General features: G+C 42.4%; 1 protein-coding gene across 1 annotated transcript in view; it reads right to left on the bottom strand.

Moving 5' to 3' along the window:
* Positions 1 to 2993: 2993 nt before the first annotated feature.
* The window catches only part of TMEM267 (transmembrane protein 267), a 39773-nt gene continuing 14824 nt past the window's right edge, over positions 2994 to 27942 (bottom strand). The window contains exons 2-3 of the mRNA XM_069221516.1: positions 9526 to 9912; positions 2994 to 6794 (exon numbers count right to left, since the gene is read on the bottom strand). Of these exons, the coding sequence (XP_069077617.1) occupies positions 6459 to 6794; positions 9526 to 9837 (648 nt within the window). The 5' untranslated portion in view covers positions 9838 to 9912 and the 3' untranslated portion in view covers positions 2994 to 6458. The remainder of the gene's footprint in view (positions 6795 to 9525; positions 9913 to 27942) is intronic.

The raw sequence follows: 27942 nt of genomic DNA on the forward strand, positions 1-27942 counted from the left end.
CACTTCCAATACATCTGAATACCAAGATTAATTCAACAATAAAGCTACAAAAATGTCATATTAATTTAAATATATGTGTATATATATATATATATATATATATATATAGTATGCAGGTGTGCAGAGTGCAATATGCTATTTATTACCATTGTTGATTGCGAGAAGGGGCCATGAGGTCCTCCCCTTATTCAAGAATGGTTATAAATAAGATTATGTTCTACTCTTCCACATATATTGTTTACGGCAAGGCATTTTTTTCATGTGTACAAAAACATAATACAAGGGGGTAAAATTTGCGCAGTAAGGTAAAGCCAGATTGGAGAGGCATCATGACTAGAAGGATAGTTGTTTCAAAGAGTAAGATTAATATGCAATCTGTTAGGCAGAAACAATGATTTTCTCATGCAAATTTCACACTACTGCAAAATAAATAGATATGTGTTTGTGTGCACCATGGCGGTGAAAATAAATCATGTTATTTAGAACACCTGCACAAAAAAAATGCACATACACACATTTATTACTACAGCACAAAAGTCAAAGTCCAGTTTATTACTAAAGTAGCATGAAATTCACATAAGAAAATCAGCACAAACTTCATAGTGCTAACCATTCTACACCAAAGTCCTAAATGAACCAGATATGATTTTAACTAAGCAAAGAAATCAAAGGTGAATGAAAAATTAAGTGAACAATTAGACCGTTAAGCAGCTGGAAAACACCATCAGCATATATGTCTGGCTGCCCATATGGTTAAAACCACAAAGCAGATAAAATAACATGACAAGAGGACTATAATAAACTACAGTAAAATGGGTCGTAAAGATAAACATTGAGCAAGGCCCTAGAAGCTACTTACAGTTGTAAACCACTCTCCAAGTATCTGGAAGATCATGTACTCTTAGAGGAGGAGCAGTTTGGATTCAGACCAGGGCATGGGACTGAGTCTTCTCCTACCTATGGACAAACTAAGGATGAAGAAGGATAGTGGCCAGTCGGCGGGTTTGATAATACTCGATCTTTTGGCCGCATTTGATACGGTTAACCATAAAACACTCCTGGCTAGATTTGCACATTGAATTGGGTGTGCTCCTACTTGTGGGAGAGATGTCAGGTGGTTGCCCTTCCTCTTTACCGCTCTGACTTTAAGACAATTAAACATGGAGTTCCACAGGGTTCTGCACTTATCCCAATTCTTTTCAACATTTATATGAGGCTGTTAATAAAACTCATTAAAGCCCATTATAATAGACTGGTCAACTAAGCCGATGACATACAATTGATTTGGTCTCTCCAGAGCAGCCAGCAGGATATTGTGAATGTTTCCCATAATTGTATGAATTACATTGTCAATTGGCTGGATTCAAACTCCCTTAAATTCAATGGGGATAGTTTTTGTGCTGTTCAGCAAATATAGTCCCTCTGATACTCCCTTCAATTTGCTGGCCAGTGTGGACCAGTTAAGAGTCAAAACAATGAGATACGGTCCACAATTTGGGGGTCACATTTGACAACAAGTTGTCCATGGAGTGCCATGTTGACAAAGTTCCTGGCAGATGCCTCTCGCTCCTCAGTGGTCTTCGGAAGCTCCTTCCAATGCTGCCTACCACTGCTAAAACCCTGACTGTGCACTGCATAATACTAAGATGGCTAGATGACTCTAATGCTTTACTGTTAGGAGCACCAGTTATCTAATAAACAGATTATATAGAGTCCAAGCATTAACTACTAAACTACCATTGAAGAGACCTAGGAGATTGTCTGCATCGAACACGATGAAGGAACTCTACTGGCTACCAAGTAAACGGAGGATAGCCTTTAAATCACTGTCAATAGTCGTTAAATCACTTCACGGCAAGGGCCCAATGCCCCTGCAAAACATATTAAAAATATACACCCCAAGGAGATGTCTCTGGTTTGAAATGGCAAATCTTATCTTTGTTGCTAAATGTTGGAAGATTAGACACAGCGGTTGAGCTTTTACGGTTATAGCAGCCCAGCCCTGGAATAAGCTACTAGCCTCTCTCAGATTTTCACCTGAATTACTGCACTTTAGAAAACCATTGAAAACTTGGCTTTTCCCAAAGTAATCCATATTACGCTATACTGTTTAGCTAAGTAGTAATTGTCCAGTCTAGGCAGAGGCCCTCAGCACCAGGAAACCTGTATGATGACAGTACGCTTTATAAATGTTTTAAATAAATAATTTAACTAGAAATTGCTCTCCGTGATAAGAACAGACATATTAGAGCCAGGTAAATTGGTAAACCTATCCAAATAAGTCATTAATTCCTGTCTGCTGCCAGCCCAAAGCAGAACTGGATGTTTGAAGGCGCAGCACAATTACCTCTCTAGGCATTATGTTTGCAGGTACCATTTTCAGCACTTAAAAAGATGTTAATTACCCATTTATATTGAATGGGCACAGTGTGCTGCGCATGTGGGATGGAAATTTCTGTACTGTTAGGTAGCACTAGTCCTACTAGGATTAGGAAGATTAGGACCTCCATTGAGTTGGCATACTCCTGTAGTCCTTCTGTCATGCAGTGGTCCTTTAAGAAACATTTTCACATCAGAGTAAGTGAATGACGATTGGTGACATACACATATATACTTGAAAAGGGTATGTAAAGCTGGAGTCCTTCTGCCTGCCTTTAGAATATAGGGTTCTACTGCCAGCACCACAAATCAGCAGACTATGCCATAAGGTGGCTGACCTATTGCATCTGTGTACAATATGAAGATGGCATTAAATCTGGCAAACTAGCCAGATCTAAAAGTCTGTTTCATAATTGTATACCAAGAAAAACTACAATTGAGTTAAAAGAAGTTAAACACAAATTACAAGACGAGGCTGACCCTTGGAGAACGAATCCAATTACATTGTTCGCTCACAGAAATGAGCATATTATTATCTTACAAAGGAGCTTGTCTTTACTGAATAACGCAGAGAACAAGAAGACAGTACATATTCTGGACAAATGGACACTTGATTGTGCTATTGATGCTGTTTTTTAATGTATATAGTAAGAGCAGCTGCTATACATTTTCAAAACCTTTGGGGACAAGCACATAAGGCTGATCAGCAGTAAATGAATGTTAACGCTTGAGGGATCATTTTCCATGTGAGATCTTGAAGGAATAATTTTCATATTCTTCTTTGGAACACAAATGGCAGAGAATCCACACAGGGTTCTGCATGTGAATTCCTCTTAATCGCTTGCACACAACAGCACATTCAGAAGACAGCTGAACGTAGACTGAGTGTCCTAAATAGCATGCCAGACTATCTAACGTACTAGACCAGGAAGCAAAATATGCACTGATCTTGCTTTCATAGCCAAGGATTCCTGCATGTACAAGTGCAAACCTTGTTACATTCCACAATAACAGTGGGTAGGTTATCCCCTTCTAAAAGAGACCATATGGACCTACTACAGCTTGTAGTACGAAGGCCACCTTAACAACAAGCATTTGCATTGCAATCAGTCTCACATTTGCTCCAGTTAGAAATTCCTAACTGGACTTTTCTTGCCAAATAAATTGAAAATGAAAAGTAAAACATTTGACAAAAGCGAACCGATTCAAAGCGCCATGGCTGCCATGAGCGCGAAGGAGAGACACAAAGGGAAAAAGAAGTTTGCTCACAGTCAAACATATCGACAATCATGCAATCATCCATGTAACAGGGTCAGACTGCAATGCGGTAACAAAACTTCACCAAGGAGGGACAAACTTAAAGCATTTACCAATGATAACAAAGGATTTTTTAAATGCAAGCCAGCGCATGAGTGAAAGTGATGGCAGTGAGGTGGGCGTGGTTAAAAGCCCACAATACTTACAACAGGTCAAAGTGCTCACCCTAAAAATGGAGAAAGACTTCAGCAACAAGGGTGTAGGGGACAGAAAAGGCCAGACGGAGAAAGGAGCACAGAGAAGTGGAAAGAGACACAGAAAGAAAAGGGCAATTATAGGGAGAGAGGAAAAGAGCAACAAAACAGACACACTGGGAAAACAGGTGAGGTGCAGCAGAGAAAGAAAAGTAACTGTTAAAGCAAGGAAAGGTAAAAACATCAGCCTCTTATAAATGCCAATCAAAAGCACTCAGCACAGTGTACTATCTTCTCCTAGTGTGCCTGTATGATGAAGCCAATGGTGCAACCTCTGCACTGCCTCCTCTGGTCCATTATATCTGCATATAGCAGCTCTATGCACAAAGTGCAGTGTCTCCTCCCTGTGTGGCTGTCTGACTAAGTCCATTGTGTAACCTGTGCACTGCCTCCTTCGGTCCATTTTACCTGCCAATAATAACATAGTGTGCATAGTGCAGTGTTTCCTCCCTGTATGCCTGTCCACACTAAGCAATATGGTGCAAGCTGTGCAGCCTATGCTGCTTTTCATTGCGCCTGTCCACGTTAAGGACATGGTGCAAACAGTGCCTCCTCTGTTTCTGCATGTGTGCCTGTAATAAGCACACAATACAAGCAGTGAAGAGCTTGTGGTCAGTGTTTTTCTTTGTCTTCCAAGTGTTTACAGTCTATCTGCCTACTCTAAGAACCATACAATAGTCCAGTGTCTCTGCCTGTGAAGTGGCATCCCACAGTAAACACACTTTACAAACAAACAGGCAGCGTTTCCCCTCGAGCTGTCTTGCATCACCAACCATGAGACAGCCAGAGCACTATTAACAACCTGACTGACTAAACTAAGCACATGAAACATATGCAGTGTTTACCATTTTAGCTGGCCAATCAAAGGTGAATAACTTCATGAAATATACAAAACGCACAATGTTTACAGTCTGGCAAATCTTAAAAGACACACAAAAGGAAAAACGAAAAGTAAAACAGTTGACATAAGCAAGCTTGTTCAGAGTGCCCTGGCCGCCATGAGCGTGTTCGCGAAGGAGACACACAAAAGAAAAAGAAGTTTGTTGGCAGGCAAACATATCGGCAAACGTGCAATTATCCATGTAACAGGGTCGGTCCCCAAGGTGGTAACAAAACCACCCCCAGGAGGGACAAATGTAAAGCATTTACAAACGTAAAGGATTTTTGAAAGGCAGGCCCATGAACGAGTGATAGTGATGGGCGTGAGGTGGGCGTGGTTAAAAGCCCATATAGATACTAAGATGTCGGAAAAGCAGCGCTTGAGAGCTGCTATGCTCAACCTAAAAAGGAATATGTAAAGACAAGTGTTGCCTCTCAAGTTCTAGGCATCATCTAAACCCAAAAACTCAAAATGCATAGACCACAGGAAGAAAATATGTGGGTTATTTCAGCATAATACAACTTCAAACATGTATAAGTATTTTGTGTAAAGTAATCCATGTGAGCATATACATATCTGTTAGAACACAGTAGTTTTATGAAATATTAGTCACAATGAAAAAATGCATTCTAGAATTAGTTTGTCAACAGACCATACTATTTAAAGAATGTGAAGTAGGCAAAAACAGAACAAAATAATATTATTTTTGAATGTACTGCTTACATAATTAGGAGCACATAAAATTGATTTTTTCCAGGGTGCAGTCATATTTGTAATTGGGGGGAAACACATGGATCCACTCTTTTAAGATGCAAATACAAACCAATCAATTTGCTCACCTGTTTTTCACCACACAAAACCTTTGTAAAATGGCACTATTTTAGATTTACTTGTCTGATTTACACATCCCAGGTTAGAAACATCAGAAATATACACCTTCAGGAAAAAGCTTACATTTGGAGTACATTTCCAACGTATGGGATACTGTAAAGAATTCCTAAGAACTTATGCCTGTGGGAAAAATCTTAAATGACCAGGCATGCATTTGCTTGTTCATTTTTTCCCCATTTACATTCCCTTCCACGTCAGAGGACCTGAGAGTAGCTCTGCATTCCTTTGTTTATAGAGTGGGAAATTACCTGCGAAATGCAAGGATCCATAAACATATGGGTTTGCGGGTATTCACTGTATTTTGAAAGGCAACTCTCGGAACACTCACATTCTCATTCCTAGCCGTAACCTTACAAATGTGGCAAACACACATTACATGTACATTTACATATTAATATATGTGAAATTAGGAACGATAAAATTCCAAAAATCCTAATTCTGAGAATTGTAAATAACTTTTTTCGCACACCTAAAGGTCTGATTGGCTACACAAAATGTTTGTGCCTTGGGATAGCAAGAGTATCTGTTTGTGTTACCCTTTTGCTCAGTAAGCAAACTTCGATTTGTTAGCAGTAGATAAGCATATTGAAGAATGTGTGCAATTCAAAAGGTCAGAAAATAAATGTATGCCCTATAAAGGTTAAGGAGATAAAGAGATGGCAAGCAGATTCCAAATCCTGAGTACAGGGCTCTGCTCTGCTCAGAATATTTAACACTTTGAAAGAGTGATAGGCTATAAGTTTCACTCCTGGTCCAAGTCCAATGCTCTGGTGCTCAAAGGTCGACACACCACTGCCTTACACATCTATGCGTATGCCATGTTTAACGGACAAGATTTCTCTTGTTCCTGTTAAGTACATAATTAAGGAACAAACATGGGGTAACGTTGCTGTGATAGCCACATAGAGCCAGTATGGCAATGGTGCAGTTTTTCCAAATGGACAGATCCATAGACCATGTCGAATTCCATCTCGGACGTGATGTGAAGTCCAAGAGATGAATATCATCCAAGGAAGGAAGCACCAGGAGTCCTTCAGCCTGAAAATGTGCATGACAAACTTCAGTGCCAGGACCACAGCAGGGATCAGAGTGGAGCAATGTAAAGGCGGGCGTCGAGGAAGATTCAAAGCTGCCTTGAGAGAAGAACAAAAAAAAATCCTTAACAAATTAATGCTTATAATGTATTTTGCGGTTTCCGGTTAACAATGCATATAAACTTTGAATCCAATGCGGTTTATATAATAAAAGGCTGACAACATAAATCCAAAACGCCATCTAGCACTCCTCCGCTTATAAGATACCTAGTATCCATGGTGTGCCTGTGATTCGTTAATATACGTTTTCTAGGAATAATGAGGGTTTTAGGATCTTTTTTGTCAATGGAATCTTCTTCACGCTTCAATAACTATGCTTGGGTAGGTTAGTCTCTCCACTGAAATTGCTAATACTGCCTCCATAACACCCTTTCTTGGATTCACAAGTGCTGAAAGCCAACCCAGGAAGGTTCAGTTTATCTTGAATACAGATCACATAAAACATATGATGTCAAATATTTATACTATTCTGAAGGCCGATAGGCCTCATATGGTGTGATTCTAACAGAATACATGGAAGGCTGAGTTGGATAATCCCACTGACCCAGCACCAGGATACCCTTGAGAGTGATTGTGTGCTTTATAAATACTCATAACTTGACATGTCTGATGTCAAATGCAAGCTTGTAAACCAGTGGTATTGTAATCAAACCAAAAAGGTGACCTTGAAATCCATTCTAAATATATTAATCTAGCCTACTCCAGAAAAACTCGAATGAATGTATACAATTTTTCAAACACTTAGACTAGTATAGATAGATATTGTACCCAAGAAGGCTGGGTTTTTCCATTTGGCCCGAGAATGTCCCCTGCCACCACTAACACAACTTTCGGAAGCCAATATGTAAAGGACGTTTTGAAATTGTATTCTTAGAAAAAGAGATACTTCAGCATAAGGTAAAGTTTATAGAGTTTTTAAGGTACAACCTGATATCACCAAAAGTAGAATAGCCTTGAGTAGGGTAAGAGAGCCCATCTTTCCCGTACAGGGACAACTTAGAGGTTATGGTCTATTTAAATAAAAGCTGTATCAAGTGCGTACATGCATGTCGGATTCATGTCAGTTAAGACTATGTAACTAATTTACATAGTTATCTGTGAAATCTGGCATTGATCTGGTGGGACAAAAATAAATTTCTCCTATCCAACACCTTTAGAATTTTTACTTATACCATACTATTTTGTTGTTTCAATTTTCATCATGGATAAGTAACACAACAGTAAATAACATTATATTCATTAAGAACTATATCAATTAAAAACTATTTTAACGTGCTTGTTACTTTCTTAAATCAATGTTTGCTATGGATTTGATTTATTGAGTCTTCCTTTTGGAAGTGGGATTTTTCTTGTGATTTTACTCATAATTAAATTATCTTTCTTTTGTATCTTTCTTAATACTGCCATATTTTCATAGTTCATGGTCTTTTTTTCTGAAATAGTTTCTAAAAAATGAATTTATAACAAAATAAAGGTGACATACAGACATCATCTTCAGAACAACATGTAACGAAGTTCAGAGAACCAACCTGTCTTTACAGAAAGTTATGACATTTTCTGATGTGCACAGGTGAACAAATGTTGTCTGGTAGCATTACATCTTTAGGACACCAGAAACTAGAGGTTCAAAGGACGTGAGCCTACGATGTGAGAGCACAAGGTTCAAATTTCATCTGGCTGCACGCCTGCTGACCATGAAAACACAAGTAGATCAGTAAGATAATATTTGTTTGTTCATTAGAATTGGAGAAGTAACCCATTTTGTTACATAAGGTGTGTATGGCTCATATACTGAAAATCCATCAAACTTAATAGTCACATTTAGAAATGAAAATAATACTGTCCATTGAGGAAGTAGGCAAATCAATTCCCTTTGGCAATGAACAGTGAGAGAACTTCAACCACTTGCCTCTGAACTGGTACTCTACCATGGATTTCTAGCCAGGGGGCAGAATAGCCATGATGTCACAGGAAACGCCCAAGAGTGAATGAGAAGTGATTGCAGTAAGTGCATGAAGAAAGTTCTCCTCGACTCTTTGATGTGTAGTCTGTTATTAAGGAAGTAGACAGATTCTCGTGGATGGAGGTTCAGACACTCAAAAAAAAGAAAATAAACGTCAAGTTAGACTTGGTGGTTCGATTGAACCACAATGATGGGTGACCACCTCAGGCTGTCCTTGAATTTCTGTTGAGCCCTAATAATTAGAAGGGAAATCAAGAGACAAACAACCTCTTCCTTTCTATTGTATTAGATGAGTTGCAAAGATATCCATGTCCAGTTGAGCCATGGCAATGAACATGCAGGAGATTACTGTTTACTTGTGTCAATGTTGCTATATGTTAGTTTTACAATACTAGTTATGTTAAATATTGACAATGGATTTTTGTTATGGGATCAATTATAATCAACCCATTCTAATAACCATGCTTTAAGGATGTAATTCATCCATTACACAGTATACATAAATCAGCTAAAAGAATAAGTCTTAACTTATCTTAGCCTCAAAAAGGAAAATCAGCAGGATGCAGGGTGCAGCATTTTTACAGATGTCTCATCAAAGGTAACCATAGCATATGATGGAAGCCTCAAACATCGCAAGCAAATAATTTTAAACTGTCTAGTCAGTGACTTGGACCATATATGTACCAATGGCCCACGAGAAAAAAAAACTTTATCCATTGACAAATTAGCCAATTCACTCCCATGAACAGAACCACCCATATGACAAAATGGGGAACAAAAAGTACTTCTCAGTATCATTCTACTTACCTTTAGAGACAAAGAGCCTGCTAGAAAAAAGTGGTCCACATCAATAATAGAAGCAAGAAATCCAGCCAGTAGGACTTCATAGAAGTCACTTTTCTTCCTGAGTCCAATCACGATTGCCCAGGACCACATGCCTACCATGCCATGTACTGCATTATCTGTAAGTGCCCGCAGCCAGTCATTTCGCTGAATTAAAGAAAACTGTAGAAATTGGTCAGACAGAAAGCAGAAGATTCCCAAACCAAGGCTGGATACAACAGAAGTCGTGCTGAAGGTCTGCAGGAGAGCATTTGCCTTTTCCACCTCTGTAGCCATAGCAACTGGTTAGTTACTAAACAAAGAGTTATTTCTGAATGTCGACAGGCCATCCTATTTCAGTGTTCCTTCATTCTGAAAAACACACAGACATATTTCATAGTAAACTTCATTTGTACAAGTTTTAAGTAACATTTAGATTCCCAGCCCAAAGATTCAGAGTGAATTAGAAATACCTAAAAGAAATGCAGTACAGTATGTGATTGGTTCAATGCATGTGGTCAAGAAAATGGTTTATTAGAATTAGAACAGTAGATAACAAAGCTGACAACGCACGTCCAGGTCAAATGGCTTTATCCAGGACCTTCTGACACCTAGATGAGCTGAGGATGGCAAGACAGATCAAATGTAACAGACTCAGGGGGTTATTTAAGGTTTGACAGATGGAGTAGTGTTTGTTGGGATAGCACAGGACTTTACCTCCATCATCCTGATGATACTCCAGACACCAGATTTAGAGATGGTTGCCAGCATAGTGGTAATCGCTGTACACTAAAAGGAACTGCCATCACCGCCATTCCTTTCAATGTAATAAATGTTTGGTTGACAGACATCATTGGTGTTTATAGCCATCCACCAAACACACAAGCATTTGTTTTGTGTTTTTTAAACAAATTATGATAGCAGGAGTTTGTTTCAGAAAAACTAAAAAAATAATGACCCCATATCCAGAGTGTTTTTTCCTAGGGTGTGGGTGTCATTGTATTTTTGTGTCTCTCATTGCAATATTTTTCCTGGCGGTGATAGACAGGAAAATAAAAAGACATGTAACTATCCACTATAAATAGGGTAGAAAATGCAATGTTCTTACTCCAACGATACTACACCTTAGGGTGGTTTGAAGAAGTATTTTGTAGACAGAGTCAATGGGGACTCAGTCTACGGAATACTTAAGGTTCGCCCGCCTCTATATGAAGCAAGCGGACCAAGGGTTTGTCAGGCAGTGTACTCCATCACATTTGGAACATAGTACTTCGTCCACTAAACTCTAGATCGGGCCCATTTTTATTAATAGTGAATGAAAATGTAACAGTACATATGTCGAGTTCAGAATTATTTCTCATCAAGTTAGACCAAAATGTAATATCCTTGGAAGGTTCCATTGGTGGTCCTCTGGGGTATTCTTGCCAATCTAGCTCCAATTAATGTTGTCACTTTTCATTCCAGTGAGGATCCCTCTTTAACATTTTGAAAGAATGTGCAATACTGTTCTGGTGCCAAATTAATCAGTGAAGTCGTTCACATCTTTTTTGGAGGTCGAACTTCAGTATTTATACATATGTGCACATGAAATGCATAAGAGGATCAAAGTTGAGGTACACAACTGCAACAGAGTAGTTTACAATTCACCCATCTCACATTATCTATTACACAATTATCTGTTTCTCTAACAGAGATATAAGTTCAACAATCAACATATTTAAAGAGATTTTACCATAATGAACTGACAGCACACAGTGGTGGTAACACTTTAATTGGTAACAAAGGATTTATGTGACTATTGCACTGAGAACTGGACTGTACGCCCCTGACAAAAATGAAATTGACGCTACCGGTAAGAATGCTGATCATTCAGAATCAACTTCCATATAGCTGCCTTTAGATACATGTAAATAAAAGGATTCAATGCTTTTCTTTCAAACAACCCAATTTGGAAACAATCACTGAACACCAAGCTACTTCTTGTGCAAAATGTTCATTACTTGCAAGTTCAGTTAAGAAGGTTTATTCAGATAAGTGTTGTCAATGAAGTTAAAAATCAATCCTGATGAACGTTCTTCAAATGCTGATAAAGCCAAAGAGTACTGATGCTCTCTTACACACCTTGTGGCATTCTATGAAAACATCATAATCAAAGGCATAGATTGGTCATTAAAATTTGGATGGATGGCAAGTGTGAAATTTCCACATCACTCATCGTGGGGTACAAAACTAAGGCCCTGATTTACAATTATTTAGCGTGAGATTTTTCATGATTGCAGCGATCATCAAAAACATTTTGCACCAGAAACTTGATGCAAGCACAAAACAAAATGGTTATGAGGCATGGGGCACCAACCATATATTTTGCATACAAAGCAAACACCCATAGAATTTCACACAAAGCCAGATCTACTAGGATAACGTGATCTGGCTTGGCATGCGCTTCTAGAGCTGAAGAAACAAGCTGCAAAAAAGGGGCAGGATGGTGAGTCCAAAGTTGTTTGTTGATGCCCATTTAAACAGAGGGTCATAAAAGTTTGAGCAAAGAGCCAGAGCCGACACATGTTTCGCCCCCTATGGTAAGTCTGCCTGGGGCTTTTTCAAGGCTGTAAAATATACGTAATGATAGGGTCAGTATTAAAGGAGGCTACTGGCGAGAAAGCAGGTTTAATTTGTGTATATTTTTTGGTGTGATTTAAATAGAGAAAGTACCAAGAAATACACAGTAAATTCGGTGCTGTTATTGGAGAGGAAAGATATTATGAATGGCACCACGTGTGGAAGAAAATATAGGAGAGATTTGGGGGAATACTTGTGACCGGATTTCCACATAGTGTTACAGTGAGCTGCACGGTGAAGTGTACAGTCAGTTAGTGATTCTCTTACGTATACATGTGCAATCAATTAATAGGACAGATGCTGGCAGAGTGTAGTTAGTAACTCCGCTTGTTATAGGTGCGTTATCACAGGTTAATATAATATTGTCAAAGCACCAATAGGTGACAGAGGAAAGAGACAACTCATACCTCGCAAGTCATCAGAGTTGATCCATTTTTTGAAACACATATTAAACGGTCAATACAGTATATTCAGTCTGTATAAAGATTATTGTATATAAACATAATATTAGTAATGGTTCGCTTGGACTCATTATTACAAGGGATTGCGTCACTCAAAGGTAGTAAACAGTGTCATATAATTGTCTATTCATGAACAAAGTATTACAGATCTTTTAGTAAAATGTCAATAACAGGCGGAGCTAATGTGCAAATAATTCATGTTCACATTTGTATGGGGATTTCGTATTCCACACTTACAAGGGGTGTTTATATCAAGTCACTTGACCCAATAGAGAATACTCGCTGATGATAAGTGCTTCACAATGAATCCCTTAATGGACATAGAACATCATTTGATGCAGTGAATATTCTGTAATAGATCAGGACCTATGTCGCAATTCATAATAATGTGTTTGTCAAGGCCTTTCTTAAAAAAGGCGATCGGCAGCAACAGTGAATGAACATTCTATACTACCTGTGTGACAAAGGAAAGAGCTTACGAGTTTCTAGCCCATTAGTCGGATCGCTTACCAGTCTGAGAGCGCAAAAGGTATCATTATCCAAAAGATCATGTACCGGGCTAAATCCCACTTTGCAATACGGCGTTCTAGTCCAGCGCCATATTTCTTGTGGTCATGGTCAACTGTCCTCCTTCTGTTGTCAAGGCCCAAAGAAACAACATTTACGTAAACGTTTTAACAGCGGCCATATTGGAAAGGCCGATTATATAGCTAGCGCTCCACCGATGGCCAAGCACCCTCCTCCTCTGTGCAGAGATGAAAGGCGACTCGCTTCCCCTTTCACACACAAGCCCCCAACACCCCAGTAACGTCTGATGACGTCAGAGCGCAATCACATGCTGACCTCATCAGTGGTCGCCCCCACTGCCGAAAGAGAAATGGAAGAACATTCTTCTGATCACGTGGAGGGGCGAGAGAGGCATCAAAGGAAAAGGAAGGCCTTTCCTTACCTTTGATGTCTCTGAGCATTTCTGCTGCCCGATCGAAATGCAGACTAGACACCAGGGATTTTTGTCTTTTCTGTATTTATGAATAAGGGGAGCAACCCCTTGGGCAAGGGCCGCTCCCCAGGGGGGGGAATTATTTCAAGGACATTACTGCCCCCCCCCCTCCTGCCCGGGGCAGATCAGCCTGTTCTAATTAGGCTGATCTGCCCCCAAGAGGGGCAGAAACCTCTAGACACCAGGGATCATTTTTTATTTTGTTAGATGTGGGGAGAAAGGCAAGGGTTGCTCCCCTGGGGAGGAGGGAATTTATTTTAGGCCATTTTTGCCCCCCTTTTGGGCAGATCGGCCTATTTTAATTAGGCCAATCTCCCCCCAAAGGGGGCAGAAACCACTAGGCACCAGGGATTATTATTATTATTATTTTTTTTAACAGAAGGGGAGCGACCCCTTAGGCCAGTGGTTCCCAAACTGTGCGCCGCAGAACCCCATTGCGCCGTTAGAAGTTGCCAGGGGCGCTGCGTGCTTTTTGAAAACATGATAGGAACAATTTAAAAGATTTATGTGCACAGTATAGAAATGACCTCTTACGACAAGGTAAAAAAGTATTTTGCGGCAAGTAACTCATTTGGCATTTCATGTGGGGGAGTTACGTAAACCCCACCTGTCAACATCTTGCCTCTGGAGCATGGTTTCACCCAGCTTGATTATGTTATGAGAGCCTTCGCTTCTTAGGCGTTGCCAGGTGCGCAGTAATTCAGAAGACAGCAGTGTGATCAATAGGCAGTCCATGCTCATTAAAGTGCGCACATCCGACGGTGCGCACATCTGACGTGTTTGCCTGAAGTTCCTTGTCGAATTTAGGAAAATCAGGTAAGTAGTATTATGATTAGGATTTCTAGGGTGAGAGACAGGGCACGGCAGGACCGGAGATTACAGTAATGCACAGAAAATTCTCCTAACCAGCGCCGATATGATAATAGTACTATTAATCACTAATGTTCTGTTTTTAAAACAGATAATTATCTACCTGAGGCAAGTGTAGTTGCTGGACAGGAGAAAACTGCTAACAGCCTGATTCAGCACTGACACACGCACAAGTTGAGTTTGTTTATTTAGATGTGAAGACAAGATTAGAATTATTATTACAGCGTTCCTTGAAGTCCAGGGGAAAATTGCAGCGTTTCTGCTTGATGAAAGATTAGCCTGCCGTCCTTTTCTCATTATAAAGCACACCTTTCCTTTTTTATCCCATTTGTGTTTAAAAAGTGCTATTTAAATTGTCCAAAATAAAGTATAGTACCACAGTCCTCCCTCACTCTCATGCCCAAATCAGATTACTTACCGAGTCTTACTGACAGGGGAAGGCAATTTTCATTGGGAGGCCCGAAAAACGGCTTTGGGAGGTACAGACGAGTGGAACTTGGAAAGCACAGTTATCAATAGCTGAAGGCTTTGAAATAATTTAGAAACTGCAGAGTGGGAGTGTGAACAACAGTGCTTAATTTGTAAATAATAACGTGCCAGTGCCCAAAGCCCTCCTCTTAAACATGTGGGAAAACGGAATACTGAGGCAGTGTAATCATGAAGCCATCTCAGGCCTCTTCAATGATTTTAAAGCCACTCCCTGCCCCTTCAGCTCACTCTTGCAGCTTTCTGTTTTCTCCCATTGTGACACTATTTCGTTTTTCTCTTCCTCAGTCTTTCCCATATGTGTCTTTTGCTCGCCGTAAATGCTTGAGGCAGAAAAATAAGTGCCGGCCCTCAAAAAAAAGTGCTGGTGCCCGCAACGGAAACAACAAGCACAAATTAAGCACTGGTGAATGATCAAGTATTGTTAAGTGGTGTTAGAGGAGAAAGTGTCAAAAAAAGTGACATAATGGGGAGCGCGGGTAATGGCCAACATAGGTGAAGGGAGCCGCAGGTCCAAAAGGTTTGGGAACCACTGCCTTAGGCAAGGGTCGCTCCACTGTGGGCAATTTTATTTTAGGCCTTTTCTGCCCCCCTTGTGGGCATATCGGCCTATTTTAATTACCCAGCATTGTCTCATCTATACTGATAAACAATCTGCCCCACTTGTCAGCGTAAAATATATATTTATTTTTTTCAAACTGCCCTTTAGGACCCGCTTTGGTTCCCCCTCAATTTCGACATGTTTTTGGCTCTTCCCTGTCACAGGCACTTGGCCCATCTACACAAGTTAGGTATCATTTTTACAGGGAGACTGAGGGGAACGTTGGGTGGTAGAAAATTTGTCCTGGTGCGGTGATCCCACACAGAAATGTGGGAAAACGTGATTTTTTTAGCTAAATTTTAGGTTTGTTGAGGATTCTGGGTAAGAAAACACTGGGGGATCCACCCAAGTCACACTTCCCTGGACTCCCATATGTGTCTAGTTTTCAGAAATGTTTGGGTTTGGTAGGTTTCCCTATATGGATGCTGAGCCCAAAACCAAAAACGCAGGTGCCCCCCACCCTGCAAAAACAGATAGTTTTGATGGGTCCACGTTGTGTTTTGAGGCATTTCCTTTTGCGGACACTAGGCCTACCCACACAAGTGAGGTACCATTTTTATCGGGAGACTTGGGGGAATGCTAGGTAGGAGGAAATTTGGGGCTCCTCTCAGATTCCAGAACTTTCTGTCACCGAAATGTGAGGGAAAAAGTGTTTTTTGGCCAAGTTTTGAGGTTTGCAAAGGATTCTGGGTAACAGAACCGGGTGAGAGCCCCACAAGTCACCTAATTCTGAATTCCCCTAGGTGTCTAGTTCTTTTAGAAATGCCCAAGTTTGGTAGGTTTTCCTAGGTGCCGGCTGAGCTAGAGGCCAAAATCCACAGCTATGCACTTTGCAAAAAACAGGTCCGTTTTCTTTAGGAAAATGTGATGTGTCCATGTTGTGTTTTGGGGCATTTCCTGTTGCGGGCACTAGGCCTACCCACACAAGTGAGGTACTATTTTTATCAGGAGACTTGAGGGAATGCTAGGTGGAAAGAAATTTGTGGCTCCTCTTAGATTCCAGAACTTTCCATCACCGAAATGTGAGAAAAAAATATTTTTGTTGCCAAATGTTGAGGCTTGCAAAGGATTCTGGGTAACAGAACCTGGTGACAGCCCCACAAGTCACCCCATTCTGAATTCTCCTGGGTGTCTAGCTTTTAGAAATGTCCAGGTTTTGGTAGGTTGTCCTTGGTGCCGGCTCAGCTACAGGCCAAAATCCACAGCTAGGCACTTTGCAAAAAACAGGTCCATTTTCTTTGGGAAAATGTGATGAGTCCATGTTGCGTTTCCTGTCGCGGGTATTAGGCCTACCCACATAAGTAAGGTACCATTTTTATTGGAGGACCTTGGGGAACAAAGAATAGAAGAACAAGTATTATTGTCCCTTGTCTTTCTCTACATTATTTCCTTCCAAATGTAAGACAGTGTGTAACAAAGGTGTCTATTTGAGACATGCCCTGTTTTTCACATGCTAATATGGGAACCCCGTAATTCAGAGATGTGCAAATAACCACTGCATCTCAACACCTTATCATGTGCCTATTTTGGAAATACAAAGGTTTCCTTGATACCTATTTTTTACTCTTTATATTTCAGCAAATGAATTGCTGTATACTCAGTATAAAATGAAAACCCACTGCAAGGTGCAGCTCATTTATTGTCTCTGGGTACCTAGGGTTCTTGATGAACCTACAAGCCCTATATATCCCCGCAACCAGAAGAGTCCAGCAGACGTAATGGTATATTGCTTTTGAAAATCTGACATTGCAGGAAAAAGTTACAGAGTAAAACGTGGAGAAAAATGGCTGTTTTATTCACCATAGTATCTACACAAATGACCCCTTGCTGAATTCAGAATATTGTCTACTTTTCAGAAATGCTTAGCTTTCCAGGATCCAGCATTGGTTTCACACCCATTTCTGTCACTAACTGGAAAAAGGATAAAAGCACAAAATAAAGTAACAATGGGGTATGCCCCAGTAAAATGCCAAAATTGTGTTGAACAATGTGGGTTTCTGATTCAAGTCTGCCTGTTCCTGAAAGCTGAGAAGATGGTGATTTTAGCACCGCAAACCCTTTTTAATGCCATTTTCGGGGGGGGACCACAAGCTTTCTTCTGCAGCCCTTTTCCCCATTTAAAAAAAAAAAAAAAAAATCTGCTGTATTTTGGCAAATTTCTTGGTCTCCTATAGGGGAACTCACAAACTTTGGGTACCTCTAGAATCACTAGGATGTAGGAAAAAAAGTATGCACATTTGGCGTTGGTAGCTTATGTGGACAAAATGTTATGACGGTCTAGGCGGAAACTTCCCCCCCAAAAAAGGCCTAGCACCTGAGGGGGTAACGGCCTGGCAGCGAAGGGGTTAAACCTTTGTTTTCCGTTTGATAAAACATAACACAACAGTTGGTTTAGAGCAGGAGTCGTCAAACTTTTCTGTAGTGAGAGCTACTTCTGATAAGGGGAAATCACAGTGAGCTACTGACGGCTAAAGAACTCATGCATTGTTACCAGATACCCCCACGGCCAGCTTCATACACCTTAAGCCTAATGTCCATAGAGCCAGATACTTTGACTAGTGGCACTATGATAGGGCTGCCATGTGTGTCAGAGAGAGCTTGGTCTTTTGGGGATCTATGAACGTGCATGCGCATAAATGGGATATATATGTATAGGTGACAGAGAGCCTCTGTTGTATGTACTTGTGGGACATGACATACCTTTCACCATATGTGGCACTGTTACATATATAACAGAAACATATTACAATTATTTTTAAATGGGAGAAATTTAAAGTGCACAAAAATGTTCTGCACAAATGTTAAAGATAGCGAACATTTTGTTTGCACTTTAAATTTCTCCCATTCAAAACAACTACTGTATTTTTCAGTTATACATATGGCACAGTGCCTACTGGCCATTGGGAGCAAGAGGCCTGCTGTTTGTAAAGTTAACACTTTGTAAAGGCAGAAATGTAAAATGAAGAGTTAACATAATCATTAAGGTAACTTTTCATTTTAATTTTCTCTCATTTAACAGCATTCAGAAACATAATTTTGTTATCACTCTCAAACACTGAGTTGACAAGGACTTTTATTTAACAGATAAATACCTCAGTGCTTAATTTTTTCAAATCTGTGCCCCAGCTGCACCCTGGGTCGTAAATCTGACTGAGCACTTCTCATTATCAGGCCCTACTATTTGTATCCTGATGATAATAATACAAAATAAACACAGCCTTTAAAAGGAAAATGTGACCCTGTGCTTATTTAAAAATTAACTCAGGGCTACGAGCTACCCTGGAGTTGTATGGGAGCATAGCTCGTGATCGACTGGTCAGAGACAACTGGTTTAGAGTGATGTCATAGCATTATGAGCGCAACTTAAGGAGGGGGATCTCCCACCATCCCCCACAGCTGTTTCATCAGAATCCATCCAACGTGTAACACAATGTCCCTTATGTGTATATGAGACACCATGCAGGTGGTATGTGCTCTCCTCACACCCCACCGAAACAGAGCTGCCTCCCATCTGGTCGTAGGAGCTGTCAATGTCTAGTAATTCTGTTTCGGCATCTGGGTCTAGGAGCTTTTCTCAAAGATGTTGCCAGATTGCAAGGTCTATGTCCACCTTTTCATCCCGCCTGCTGAGTTCTATATGGGTTTTCTCTGCCAGCGTCCACTCCTGTAAGTCCCTGTACCACTGTTGTAGCCGCGGCACCCTCTGACCCATTCATGTGATGACGACTCTACGTCTAGCCAACACCAGTGCCAGTTGTAAAACTCTATATGCCATTTATGGCCCTTTGATGTTTAATGTTGCCCAGCAGGAAGCTAGATGGAGTGTTTTCTCTACTAAGGTGTGTGGTCTTTACATTTGCTACCACTTGAGTCTGTACTGCCCAATACTGCCAGGCCAAATGCAGGAAGTCTGCCCCACCAACACCACCACATGGGCAGCTATCTGTTTGAGTTGGGGATATGCGGTGGAGGTCTTTAGGAGTGAGGTAGGTCCTGTGCAGAAAATGGAAGTGCACAAACCTCAAAGCAGCCATTACATAAGACTGTAAGTATGAAGTCACAGACGTGCGTCCAGTCCTCATTGTCCAACGAGGTGTCTAAGTCAGAGTCCCAGGCTTAGCTGGCTCTAGGCAGAGGCACTGTAGTGTGAGCTTGCATAGCTTTATATAACAATGAAATCAGATGTCTGCCTTTCCCACAGCTCAATAGGATCCCCAGGGTGTGAGTAGATTTGGGCGCATCAGAGTACAAGGGCCAGTTCAACTTGATTATTATATCAGACAAGCTGAGATGCAGGAAGTGTCCCGGCCTTAGTGTAAATTCTGTGCAAGCCTCCTCGAAGGTTATAAAAAAGTCTCACCAGGGTATAAATCCCCTCCTGCCATTGGAAGGACATATTGTCTATCATTTGTCTCATCAACAACAACGTCCAAACCGGGAATTCTCAGTGAAACAAAGCCCATTTCAACAGAGATTGGGCAAATCTTTGCTGTACTATTTCTGTCTGCAGGACTATATATGGGGTATCTTTCGAGGTCCCCACACTCTCCATTAATAATTCTGAGAGACAATCAGGATCTACCAGAACCGACAGCAACCTTTGTTTCCCATTTATCACCTTCAGCCAGCCACAAGCCGCATACTGTAGATGTGCTGCATAATAATACAGTCCTCCCTCTTTATACAGTCTGGTCCACATGGCCTGGGCCACCCAAATGCGCCTGCCTGCCCAAAGCAAGGATATAAGGATGGAGTCCAGTTGTCTAAAGACCTTCATTGGGATGGAGCATAGCGAGTTCTGCAGGACATAGAGGTATCTTGGCAGTAGCACAATTTTAGAGATGGCCAGCCTACCATCAGCAAGAGGGGCAGTGTGTTCCAGAAAGACACCGACGTCTTGAGCGAGGCCAGTACTTTATGTAGATGTTGTGGTCTGGTGTGTGCCAGCTTGAATCTCAGGTACCTAAATTATGTTATCTCCCAGCGCAGGCAGATGCCCGGGAGATGATCCACTGGATTTCCAAAGAGGGTTGTGAAGAGGAGCAGTGATTTGGAGCAGCTGAGTCAGAGACTGGAAAGATCTCCAAAGTCTTCCAATAAATGCAGCAGTATGGCTAATGCTACTCTGGAGTCAGAGAGGTAAAATAAGGCATTGTCTGCGTTTAGCAATATAACATGACGGATATCTCCCAAGCATATGCTCCATTCCTGCAACTATCGACGTTAGGACATAGTTACTTTATCAAATTAGATTTCTGGTTTGCTTAAAATGTTGGCACTTTTTGATGAATCTTCACAAAACTCTCAGGTAATACATGTTCATTCACCTCAGCTCCTTCCTGGAAAGGTTTGGGGTGATACGTCAAGCGGGGGTGGGGTGAGAAAAAGGGTGGTCCAGAACTCAAATTCCCCATGCAATTTCCATAGGGAATTTTAGACACCTCGACAGCCAAAAAGTCTGCACGAAATTACACCAAATGTGACAGAAAGCAGACCAGAAAGCGTGCTTTTAATGATCTAATGTAAATCTGTTTAGTGTTTTTTTAAGAAATTAAGGTAAAAAAGATTTAGATATCAGGACGGTTGGGTTTGCAGGACTCTCACAGGAGCCCCGCAGGTATACAACTTCAACTAACAGAGCGACCTGGTTGGCAAAGGAAGCTTTTTTTCCTGTTCCCATGGGAGCAAGAGGCTCCTGCAAGTCCTGTAGGAGCTCATGCGCTGACTGACTGGCCACAATTTAAATAAAAATAAGGTATTAGGGGGGAAGGGGATGCCCTAATCCACTGAACCTTGTGTGGGTGTTCCAGAAGAACACCACCCTAGGGCCAATTCAAAAACAATTTGTTTTGGGTTACCTCGATCCTGCGGAAGTCATGCAGGAGCCTGCGCAACCCACTTACTGTGAGAGTCCTACAGGAGTACAAGAGCCAGCACTGGCTCATGCGAGAGTCTGCAGGATTAGAAAACCATTAAATGTCTGTGGTGAGTTGGTGAGTGGTGGGGGAGTAAATGTCAGTGGTGAGTTAGCCGCATATGGGTTATTGTCCTTGCACCCAACCCCACTCTGGGGACAGCCAAAGGCAGTGTGCGGCAAGAGGTGGCCGCTAACTGGGTGCAGGACTTGGTCACAGACCAGGCCGAGCACCCAACCCCACACATGTTCAAATTCACTGAAAAAATACAAAGGTTAAAGTGATAATATAGTTATGTAAAAATGTCAGTTTAAACATAACATTTTAAATTAAAAAACAATGACATTCACAAATTATAGTTAAGTCTAGTAACTGTACCTCATGCTCTCGCCATGTACTGCTTATGATCTCACATATTACATCACTCATGATATGTTCTATGACATAATTGATAATATCACTGATGACATCTGAAATGACATCAATGATGACAGCACTCTGCATGTTGGGCATAATATGGCACTGGGCATGCTATACTCAAGCAGGGATCCACTTCACTTCACTGGACATTAGGGATACTGTTTTGAGGGGGGAGGTCGCCCCTCTTGGCATAGGTCTGTGTTCTCCACCACCCCAAGCACAACAGATTTCTGCCCCCATCTTGGGCTGAATAGGGTGTTTATCCCCAGTCTGTCTCTCACGGGGGCAAAAAGCCTACTAGATTACCAGGGAATTATTTAATTTACTGCTGGGGGGGGGGGGGGGGGGAGAGCTCCCTCTCACCTCCTCCGGATGTAACAGTCTTCTGGCCTTAGGGGGGGTTTGGGAAGGGGGGGGGGGGGAGGGTCCAGGGCAAATCGGGGATGTTTACTCCTAGTCTGCCCTTCTTCATGGGGCAGTAGCCACACTTGGGTACCTATAGAAGCCAGATTGTATTTGAACAGAAAATAAAGAAACAAAATTAGTAAGTGTCAAATAAACAGATCCCATGGTAGATGGTTGTAAGGGATTAAAAGTGCTCACCAAAAGTAAAGGGTAGGCAGGAGCAATCTTCTGAAAACTAACTGCTCCCACTTCAGAATATAAAATGGAGCTTCTGCTAGGCTATGCTGTGTGGCAGAAAGGTCAAAAGAGCTGCAGCTGCTGTGAGGAATGAATACTGGCAGCAGGGGCTCAGATACCAGGGAATCAGGTAATATCTTGTCAAGTGGGCAAGAGGATGCACCCACCCCAGTGGTGTCAAAATTAAGCACAATGGCACCTGACTTGGGCAGGCTGATGGGCTGTGTCATCATATCAGAGGGCAGGCTGATGCACCAAGATTTCAAGTCAGTGGGCATGAAAAGCAGAGTAGGACAACTAAGGTAGCACTACCCTGGACTGAAGGACACAAGTCCTAAGGAAATATGATTGAACAAGGCAGCAAAAAAAGGAAGTAGAGGGGCAGTGCATTGGAAAAGAGGAGAGGAAGGGAAAGAAGTAAATCAAAACATAGCAATGAATGGTTACAGAATCAGAGAATGAATGTAAAGAAGGTATGAGTGCCTGAGGAGGAGGAGTACAATTTCACATAGTGTGGAAAACCATGTACATTTGCAGGTAAGTAAAGTATAAAAGTAAAATGACATATTAACAAGTTGTTACTACTACCATGCAAGATGGACAATGCAGTGAAACTGAGTGGGAAAAGGCTATTCAAATTGTCAAATTGTGTTCAGTCCATTATGAATTGAGTTGCATCTTTGAATAATCTTCATTTGCATCTTGACGGAAGGCTTCCCACACCATCTCAATCGGGAACGATAGGGGCAAACAAAATCTTGACCCTAAAATAGCTGAGATGTTGGCATTATCTTAATGTGATATTCTGTATGATTTGCCCAATGTAATTAGCCAATATAGACACCAAATTGCATAACTTTCATGCATGTTGTTGCAAGTGGCATACGTCCTGTTTAACGTGGGCATGCATTGAACACCTTGGTGGCAATGGTGAGGTCATAACTTGTACAAACTCCACAGCGGTGACGGCCTTTGGAGGAACAGGACCCTATGCATCGGTAATGGAATTACTGGTTGGGAAGTAATCTCTTGTGGTGCCAGCTTAATTATATTATAGGAAATCAACAGTACTTCCAGGGGGGGACTCCTCATGTTTCCATGCATGTCTGATTACATTTTGGTCAATCCTTTTGTGGGCAGTTATTACACAGATTCAATATTAACTTTTAAGACCCATTCGGACAAATCATCAAATGGGAGGTCTTCAATCAAAGTAATGAAGTGATCACTATTCATAATGTGAGAATCGAAAGATCCTTGATGAAGAAGCAGGTTCCAAAATGAAGTCACAATACCATACCATGGTGCAGGGATATTTGCAATTAAAGAACTGAAATTCGATTCCGATACTCATATCCTATTCTTTTGCTGCCTGTGAAAGTGACGCAATCATTATCTTAAGCACTAGCAGAGGGTTAATAGCCAGATTTTGATAACGGTTGCTGATAGCCAATTGACAGTGGATTTCATTTTTCCATGGTGTGGAGCCTTGAATTACTATGAAAGCTCCTGTATCAGCTGGCTTGATGATTTTAGTTATGTTTGCTTTAAATGTTTCAAGGCTGTAGGCTCCTCCCCACTAATATAGTAGGGAACAAATTCATGACTACTTTCACCGCTGACATGACTAACTTTTCAAATGTAAGTGCTTCTGGTACCATCGAGGTGGAATGGAAATTGAATGTAAATGGTGGCCGTAGGCTGGTAAGATCCAATGGGGGACTGGTCTCCATATTTTGAAAAAAGCATGAGTCTTATTTTGGGGAAGAACCAACATAAGTCCATTTGAAGATTTAAAAAATGTCAGATCTTTCCGTCAGGACAAAGGAGAGCCTTCTACTAAAAATTGAGATTTCAGAGGAGGAGAGAGTATGTTAGAGTGAAGATGGATATTTTCATGTCATTTATCATTCAAGAACCCACCTGTAAACTTTCTATTGTTCTGACGTTCTACCAGGGGGAATCTGCGTTGCTGTTTTTTGTCTCATTGTTATTGAGAGCGAGGGCTGCTCCCCACTAAACAGTAAATTAAAAAAAAAATCTGCCGATGTGTTGGGCTTTCTATTCTCACTGGGAGTATATGGGGGTAAATACCCCTTAGCCGGCACGAATGTTGGGCAGACAAACTTGTGCACAGGGGAATGTGTGCACACAGGTCCATGGCTAAGGAGGCAGATCCCCCAAAATAGTAAATACAATAATTCCCTTGTGGTTAAGTACAATTTCTTCCCCTCCCTGGGAAGGGCAGACTCAGAGTAAACACCCCTATGTGCCTCCTGGGGCCAAAGGACTGTTGTGTCTGGGGTGGAAGGGAGAACAGGTCCATACCCAGGTGACCAGTCCCCCTAAACAGTAAATAAAATAATTCTCTGGTGGTCTAGCTACCCCACTTCCACCCTCATCAGAGGCAGACTGGGAGTAAACACCCCCTATCCGGCCCAGGGGAGGGGTTGGGTGTGTGTTGTGGGGGGAGAGGCGGGAGAAAGGCTGTTGTGCCTAGGGTGGTGGAGAGCACAGGCACAGACCCATGTCCAAGGTGAAGGGGGGGCACATACCCCCTCAAAACAGTAACTTGTGTAGCTGCTTGAGTTTTGCATGCCCAGTGTCATCACAAAGCAGGAATCCACTAGGGAGAGACCTCTCCAATGATGAATGGTGCCTAGGGATCAGAGTTATCAACCAATCAATCATTTGTAGAGCACTACGCTGTCACCCTTGGGAGTATCTGAGCACTGGGGTGCGATATAACTATTGAAGGTCCAGGTCTTGAGATTCTTCCTGATGTCTGCTAATGAGGGAGCAGTTCAGAGGGGGGAAGAGTAGGTCGTTACAGGTCTTGGCTGTAGGATGAAAAGCGGGTGCCACTGCGCCGGAATTTGGGTGTGTGTGAGTGCCAGAGAGGAGGAGCACAGGTGTCTGGTGGGTTAGTGGAAGCGTAAACGGTGGTTGATGTAGCCAGGTCCTTGATTGTGTAGGGCTTTGTAGGCGTGTGTGAGGAGCTTGAAGTGGTATCTCTTCCAGACGGGGAGCCAGTGGAAGTTTCTGAGGTGGGGAGCGACGTAGGTGCACCTAAGAAAGTCTAGGAGTCTGGCTGCAGTGTTCTGAAATTGTCTGGAGTCTCTTTAGGAGCTGGGCAGAGATGCCAGCTTAGAGGGCATTACCTTTAGTTGAGGCGGATGCTGATGAGGGCCTGGGCGACGGTTATCCTGGTGTTAGCTGGGACCCATCTGAAGATTCTGCAGAGCATGTGGAGGGTGTGGAAACAGGAGGAGGCGACTGCGTAGACCTGCTGCTTCATGGTCAGCTTACTGTTGAGGATGACGCCTAGGTTGCACGCGTGGTCTTTGGGAGTGGGTCTGAGTTTGGCTGACCACCAGCTATAGTTCCATTTGGTGGGGTTTTTGCCGAAGATCAGAACTTCTGTCTCGTCGGAGTTGAGCTTGAGGCAGTTTATTTTCATCCTGTCAGCCATGTTGGTCATGGCGTTGCAGAAGTTGTTCTGGTGGTGGAGAGGTCTTTAGTAAGTGAGAGGATGAGTTGCGTATCGTCTGCATAGGAGACAATGTTGAGTCCGTGGGACATGACAATGTCAGCCATGGGGGTCATGTAGGTGTTGAACAGTGTGGGGCTGAGGGATGAACCTTGGGGAACACTGCTGATGATGCTCTTGGGTGCAGAGGTGAATGGGGTAGTCAGACGCTCTGGGTGCATTTTGTCAGGAAGGAGGCAATCCACCTGAGGCCGTTGTTTTGTATTCTGGTGCTGTACAGTGTGTTGATGAGGGTGTGGAAGGAAACGGTGTCGAAAGTGGCTGATAGGTCGGTAGGTTCTCCACGATTGTTGATAAGTTGTTTTCCTCCAGGTAGCTGGTGAGCTGCTGATTGATGGCCTTGTCGAGTACCTTGGCAAGGTAGGGCAATAGAGAGATGGGTTGGTAATTTTTTTAGTTTGTTGGGGTCGGCAGAGGGTTTTTTCAGGAGGAGTTTGATTTCCACATATTTTCATTTGTCCAGGATGACTGCAGAGGTTATGGAGGTGTTGAGGATGCTCGTGAGTTCTGTGCTGATAAGGTTGGTTCTGAGGTTGAACAGGTGGTAGGAGTATGTGTCGGTGGGTACCCCAGTGTGGATGGATGGCATGACGGCTGAGGTGTATTGAGTGGTGAGCGGGGACCACATGGAGATTGTTCTGTTGGTGTGCACTGGGAGGGTGAAAAAGCTGAGGTTGGAGATCATGGGTTGGGGGTCCAAGTTGTTGTAGTTGCTGGCGATCTTGCTGTGGAAGTGGTCTGAGAGGGTGTTGCAGACATTCTCTTGGCCTCCTCGATTTGTCAGTGGTAGTTGCTGAGGGCTGCTCTGTGGGCAGTTCTATCGGAGGGATTCCTGGTGGATCGCCATTGTTTTTCGAGTTTGTAGTAGCTGTGCTTGGTAGCTCTGAGCTCCAGTGTGTACCAACTGGCTTTAGCTGAGGTTTTATTGGCGCTGGCTGGTTTCAGCAGGGCAACTAAGTCAGCGCAATTGCTGATCCAGGTGGGGAAGTTCAGGATGGCATGGTCGAGGTCAAATGAAGCGTTGGGTGTGGATAAGCTGAGGGCCTAAGTCCACTGTGTTTCTGTAACTCTGCTCCAGCTGCGGTAGTTGGCTCTGTGGATTTTGGTAGTGGTGTGTTGAGTGCCGGCGATGGTGAAGTGGACAATGCCGTGGTCAGACTAGGAGAGTTCTGTGACTTGGCTGAATCTGACTGTCTCTGGAGGTGAAGGGGGTTTGTGTGTGTGTCCGGCAATGTGTTTGGGTATGTTGACTAGTTAGGTTAGGCCTAGGTTGCTCATGTTTTCAAGAAGGTTGGTGGAGATGGCGTAGTTGATGTGGAAATTGAGGTCTCTGAGTGAAATGTAGTGGTTGGAGTCGATGGTAATCGGTGCGATGATGCTGGGGATGGCGTCGTAGAAGGCCAGTCAGGGTCCCGGGGGTCTGTATATGAGGGTGCCTCGTATGGTAGTTTTGGTGTTGGTTTTGTAGATGGAAATTGAGATGTTCCATGAGCGGTGAGGCGTCATTGTTGGTGGTGGTGCATTGAATGGTGTTCTTGAAGATGATGGCAATGCCTCCGCCAAATTTCTTGATCCGGTTACGGTGTATAATCTTGTAGTTCTTGGGTGTTGCAGGTGCGATGTCGGGGTTCGAAGATGGGGTTAGCCACGTTTCTGTGATAAAGGCCACATCGGGGGAGAGGGAGATGATGGTGTCCCAGATTTCTGTGGCTTGTTTGTAGAGGAATCAGGTGTTCAGCAGGAAGCACTGGAGTGGTTCTGGGTCGTTAGTAGTCTTCCGGGTCGATGTGGCACAGGATCCTGTGTGGGATGGCAGCACCCCCCTCACAGAAGAAGCC

This window comes from Pleurodeles waltl, chromosome 1_1 (assembly GCF_031143425.1).
Source record: "Pleurodeles waltl isolate 20211129_DDA chromosome 1_1, aPleWal1.hap1.20221129, whole genome shotgun sequence".
Classification (NCBI taxonomy): domain Eukaryota; kingdom Metazoa; phylum Chordata; class Amphibia; order Caudata; family Salamandridae; genus Pleurodeles; species Pleurodeles waltl.